Source organism: Mustela putorius, unplaced genomic scaffold (genome assembly GCF_011764305.1).
Source record: "Mustela putorius furo isolate JIRA1106 unplaced genomic scaffold, ASM1176430v1.1 tig00003858_pilon_pilon_pilon, whole genome shotgun sequence".
Classification (NCBI taxonomy): domain Eukaryota; kingdom Metazoa; phylum Chordata; class Mammalia; order Carnivora; family Mustelidae; genus Mustela; species Mustela putorius.
Window position 1 is genome coordinate 50,344,133 of NW_025422010.1, and position 6,000 is coordinate 50,350,132.

At 49.1% G+C, this 6,000-nt stretch overlaps 1 protein-coding gene across 14 annotated transcripts in view; it reads left to right on the plus strand.

The window, feature by feature from the left end:
• The window catches only part of ZNF532 (zinc finger protein 532), a 107,773-nt gene extending 101,773 nt beyond the window's left edge, over positions 1-6,000 (plus strand). For 13 of the 14 annotated variants that reach the window (XM_004745566.3, XM_004745570.3, XM_045065675.1 and 10 more), the window contains 3 exons: positions 133-245; positions 2,273-2,420; positions 3,948-6,000. In XM_004745566.3, coding sequence (XP_004745623.1) covers positions 133-245; positions 2,273-2,420; positions 3,948-4,442 — 756 coding nt within the window. In that variant the 3' untranslated portion in view covers positions 4,443-6,000. The remainder of the gene's footprint in view (positions 1-132; positions 246-2,272; positions 2,421-3,947) is intronic. The other variant, XM_045065682.1, reaches the window with a different exon arrangement.

Consider the following 6,000-nt stretch of genomic DNA (forward strand, 5'->3'; position numbering starts at 1 on the left):
GTGTTGTCGTTGTATTGCTTGAACGGTATTGCTTGTTGTAACTTGAACTATTATGAAAGCATTCTTAATTTTTAAGGCGATTCGGGGTTTGTTCCCTTAAGTGACCCTGTATCTCTTTTTCTCCTACTGAAGCAAATGAAAAAACACCCTTGCCGCCAGTGTGACAAATCTTTCAGCTCCTCACACAGCCTGTGCCGTCACAATCGGATCAAGCACAAAGGCATCAGGAAAGTTTACACCTGCTCGTAAGTCGTGATTTCTAACGTGGGAAGCGCAGGGAAATTAACAAAGCGGAAACGTTCAGGTGTTTCATATGTTGCCGTTAACTTTCCATTTCTCTGCTGTAGTTTGTAGATTTCCGTATTCTCTTGTTTTGACATACAGTTTCTTGACTGGGTTGTAACACTTAAAAAAAAGTCAAATAAACAGGAGTAGCCTCTTGCCTATCCCGTATGCTCCTGGGGATATACAGCTTTGTTGTCCAGAGCTGTACATCTCCTACACCTGAGCATCTTGGAGAAGTGGTTGATTTGCAGGCACACATTCGAATGAGATGCTTTTTGGTCATGAGAGGCCCAGGGAGCTGCCAGCAGTCACTGGCAGGTTGGTTGTCTGGTTGGTTGGTTCATAGCGGACTCTGATAGCGCCCGGTCGTGGAGTCAGTCCGAGGCTGGCCTCTTCCCTTGTGAAGGGCAGCCTTTTCTCAGCACACGCTTTTGGCGAAGAGACCAAATTCCAGGAATTGAGTGGACCAGAACACTGAGTGGACGGTAGAGCTGCTCTGGACCTCCACAAGCTCTTTCCTTGTATGTGAGAATCAGAACTTGTTGTATCCTTAGTGGAAAAGTTTAGCACCTGCTCAGCCAGAGTGTGCCTCGAGTGAATTGGTATAACTTCTCCTAAAAGAGAGGACTGACGGACACAGAAGCCGTGTGGCCACGTGGCGCGTGGCGCGTGTGACATGACCGGGCACAGGGTATCATGTGGCTCGGGACACTCGTGAAGGTTGGCTGTGGGCTCGGCGGGACTTCACCGTTCTCAGTTAGCTAGGGGAGGTTTCTTGGGTAGGGAGACTGGGACACTGACCCGCCTTCGGTGAGATTGAAGCTGGGAGTGATTTTGGTGAGGTGAGAGCATCCCGTGACCAAGCCCTGCGCATGTGAGACCGCATTGCAAGGGTCGGAGAATTTACCAGGAAGCCCTGGCCGAGAGGAAGGTGGAAAGGGGCTCTGGCGTGGCTTTGTCCTTCCTCAGAGAGGTTTGTGTCTTTCTCGTGGGAGTCACTGTGAGGCCGCGAGGTGCTTGGATTGTCTGGCGGATTTCCTTTATTCTGTGGTGTTGGTGCCGGTTCCCGAGGCTGTCCCAGGAGCGGGCCTCGAACACGAGATCATCAGGGTGTGGGGCCAGTCATTACAGAATGTCCAGAAGCCTTTTGATTCTGCGTAAGGGCCCAAGGTGCTGTGTACACCCGTTGACCGAAGCAGTTTCCTTCTTGTGTGCCTTACAGCATCTGTAGTCCCCATGGCCATTAACTTTGTCTCTTTTTGTCCATTCATTAAGAAAATGGTGACTTCCTATCTTCTAAAGGAAAAACTAGTCATAATCTATAGGTTTGGGTTTTTTTCTCCCACACAAAGGGGAGTGAAAACTTAAAAGAGTGACCTATTTTGGATATCATTGAGTTGCCTACTTTTTAGCCTACTGAATGAACCCATGAGTTTGAGCCCTGTGACACTGTGTTTGTGTCTTGGTGAGGAATGTGACAGGGCTAGACACCCTGTCTTCTCTTTGTTACGGCAGCTTGGGCAGGAATCCTTAACATCCACATGAAGGAATCAGCGAGGGACTTTTTTCACATTAAAGTATGTCTTAAGACATAAATTCTGAGAGAACACTGAGTCATTGTAAAGAAAACTTTTGAAATTTGATATTCTCTACTTCAAAATTAAAGCCCTCTGGAATTATAAATTAAGTACTACCTCAACCAAACCTAGACAGGAAATACTTTATCTGAACCGAATTAGGCCGGTCCCATGAGAACACAAAAAAGCGACAGAAAGCCTTTTACAAAGGCTGCAAAAACTTTTCTCACAAATTGGACACCGAGTCACAGTGAAATCGCTGTTTCCTTTCGGACCAGTGGTGTCCATGCAGATGATCTTGACCCCACGGAGCATTCCATTGGCTGGTGGAGGTCTTTCCTCGGTGAGCGGACTCTTCAGCGTGGGTGACTTTCCGGCAGGCAGGTGACCTCCTTGTCTTTGCTCCACAGGCACTGCCCAGACTCCAGGCGCACCTTTACGAAACGGTTGATGCTGGAGAAACATATCCAACTCATGCACGGTATTAAGGATCCTGACTTGAAAGAAATGACAGAAGCCACCAATGAGGAGGAAACAGAAATAAAAGAAGATACCAAGGTCAAACATTGCAGATGTTCTCTTTACAGTGACGTTGTGTTAACTTGCTTTTTCCATTCATGCTGTTCACTTTAAATTTTTTGAAATCCGAGCCTATGCATGGAGGTATAACATAATAGGTCATCTCCCCACACACCCATTCTGATCTTTCATCTTGCTCTACGAGCTGTTAAGTTTCTTCTGTCTCTTTCCAGAAAGAGCTTTAGGGATCTCCTTACGTATATACGTTACAGAATTTTGTGTGGACTCATGTAAACGGTCTCTTAGCCGGAGGGAACGTAGGAAGCTAGGTTCTATCTTGTTGGCAGTGTGTCGGTTGTGAAAGGTACCTAAGAAAAGTGCAGAAATTCTTCGTTTCACTTTGTCATAGTAAGAAAGAAAGTCACAGATTAGCCTTGTCTTTAGGTCAGTGGGTAGCGAACTTGACTCAGACAACTGTGTATATGTTAGCCTGCGTATCAGGGGTGTGTGTGCCAAGTGCTATTCGAGGAGGGAGCCGTCCGGCAGACGTGTAGGGAGATCTGCTGTCTTTGGCACTGGCCTCGGTCTGGGATGTACCTGGGAGACAGCCTCTGCGTGCGTCCAAGGAGTTAATCGTCGAGTAAAGCCGAGTCAGAGTACAAGCCGGACCGGAGCCGCATTGAATTGTAATCTTTTCCCCTCGACGGATGGGGTTAGGGGGAGGGGGTTGGGCCGGAATTGCAGAACCTCTGTGCAAGGGCAGCTTCAGGCCGAGGCTGTGTGTGAGTGGTGCCCCGTCATCGGGCCGAAAAGATGGGCCACCGAGCAGGGAGGAGGGAGTGTCCCTCTTTCGGAGCGCTGGAAGCGTGAGGGATCAGAGTTAGAAAGCCAGAAGGGAAGGAGAAAAGCATGGCTGGCAGGTGAGCCGTGTGACAAAGGGGAGTGAGTGTTTGGGGGAGCTCGGGAGCTCGGGAGCTGGACCAGCTGGGCCTTCCAGCACCTTCCGTGCCAGTCCCAGAGAAGGCCATACCCTGGCATTTCTCTGCCCAGCCCCTGCCTCCTCTCCACCTGCTGGCTTGGCTGTTGCCTCGGCTTCCCGGGCCCGGCCCCTGGCCCTCCCCACAGCAGGCCTCTGTTGGAGTGTCACGGTCCCTGGGCCATTCCTGATGGTACCGGGGAGCCTCCCAAACCCCCGTCTCGTCCCAGCCCCATTCCATGGCCTGCTTTGTCCTCCTGCGGTCTTGACCGACGGCCGATTTCCTGGCTTGTGGTTTTCAGTCCCGCTGTGTCAGAGCCCTGCATTCTGGGGGGGCAGGGACTCATTTGTCCTCTGTGGGGCCCCACAGCGGCCGTGATGCCTGGGAATGTAGGAGCTCGGGTCCTGTGTGTGCAGCACATGAGAGGCAGGAGCCCCAGGGGAGCAGGGGTGTGTGTGGGGTAGGTAGACATGCAGCTGTAGGAAGCCCCAAATCCTGAATCCCACAGTCCGCCGGAGAACCGGTCGTGGATCCCCCATGGGGTAGAGCGATTTTCACTCGTGTCGTCCCCTTTATTCTTCTCTTCAAGGTTCCCAGCCCCAAGCGGAAGTTGGAAGAACCAGTTTTAGAGTTCAGACCTCCCAGAGGGGCAATTACCCAGCCACTGAAAAAGCTCAAGATCAACGTTTTCAAGGTTCACAAATGTGCCGTGTGCGGCTTCACCACCGAAAACCTCCTGCAGTTCCACGAGCACATCCCGCAGCACAAGTCGGACGGCTCGTCCTACCAGTGCCGGGAGTGCGGCCTCTGCTACACGTCGCACGTGTCCCTGTCCAGGCACCTGTTCATCGTGCACAAGCTGAAGGAGCCGCAGCCCGTGTCCAAGCAGAACGGGGCCGGGGAGGAGAACCAGCAGGAAAACAAACCGAGCCCCGAGGACGAGTCGCCCGACGGTGCCGTGTCCGACCGGAAGTGCAAAGTGTGCGCGAAAATGTTCGAAACTGAAGCTGCCTTAAATGCTCACATGCGGACACACGGCATGGCCTTCATCAAGTCCAAAAGAGTGAGTTCGGCCGAGAAATAGCCACAGCCCTTCCGTAAGGAAGATCCCTGTCCACATTGGAAGAAAAGAGACATTTTTGTTACAGAAAGTTTGCAGTATAATAGAGTTAACAGTACTGTCTAGGCTGTTGCAATATATTCTCTCCGAGTGTCCTTCCTCACCTGGTCGTGTACATCCTCGATAAGTATTAAAACAGTATTTGAGTTTAAAAGAGTTTGTATATATTTAAATGAATAACTTTTTTATACTCTTTGTTACATGTTTGTATCAGTATTTAGTGGAAGATGTTTTGAGGGTCTTTTTTTTTTTCCCTTTTTTTTGGTTTTTTGGTGGTTTTTTTTTCCTTTATTCTTTTCTGGGTTAGAATTTTTCTTTTTGTACTGTTTTCTTTTAAAACAGAGTTCTTAGTAACAGGGGCAGTTCCTGAATTCAAATAAACCATTTTGTATGTTAACCAATTTGAACGGGGTAACTAACTCCAGGCTAAAATAAGGCCTTTTTTAGTGTTTTTAATTTTTAGAATTAAACTACATAAATTGTAGGTATCGTGGGTCTCAAAAACACTAGGGACTTTCAAGTGTCTTAGCACTACCCTCAACGTGCCTGCTCTGAGCCGGCCAGTGCGCCTCTGATGTATCACCGCACCCCTGGCGTGTCCAGGCCACGCCAGACGGTGTCGAAACCAGCCCGGCAGGTAGCTTCCCTTCACAGCGGCGGATTCAAAACTTCAGCCCGAACTCCAGGAAGGACCGTACATTCCCCTTAATTCCACTGTAGAATGGGGAAGGAAGGGTATCCCCGAGGGAAGAGCCAGAGGCTGGTGGTCTTCTGGGTGGATTTTTGCGAGGCCGGCCAAGAGAGCACAAGGTCGTCAAGTCGCCCAAGGGCTGGACTACTGTAAAAACTTACACACCTGTCGTTAGACCAATAGATTTCTATAGTCGAATTTTTTTGTCATGTAATTTATTAACTCTTACAAAGACACAACTAAATATATCAAGTATTTCTCTGGCTCTTGACAGGAAAAAAAAAAATCACAGTTGACTTAATAACCCTTTGCCGTCTAAAGAGTTGGCGTTTCCTGTTCTGGGTGCTACTGCCAGACGTCCCGGTACTTGGAGTTGGGATGCTCTACTTCCGCCGCCGACCTGTCAGTGCAGCAGGGGCGGGGCGCGATGGGCCGGGCGGTCATGCACTGAGCCACCGGGCTCCGGTTCGGTCGTTTGAATAAGCATCTTCAATATCAGTAGTTCTGCTGCCTCGAAACACAGCAGGGCTCCTCCCCTGTCCCTTCCGTTTATAGTTCTCTGGGAGAGTTCTATCTTTCCGTTTTGGGTTTTTTTTGTGTGTGTTTTCGTTTGCATTTTATATCTTGTATTTATCCCCTAAACACATTTTGTACTTTTTTTTTCTTTTTTTAAGAAAAGAAACTCGTTTGTGTATATATAGATATTTGCATGATATACTGTAGTCGACGTTCGGTTCCTCAGAAGGTCTTGCTGCTGTCAGGTGTTACGCACTACGTCCGTCATAACTGTATTAAACACATTTCATATGTAAATAAACGTGGGAATTGGCC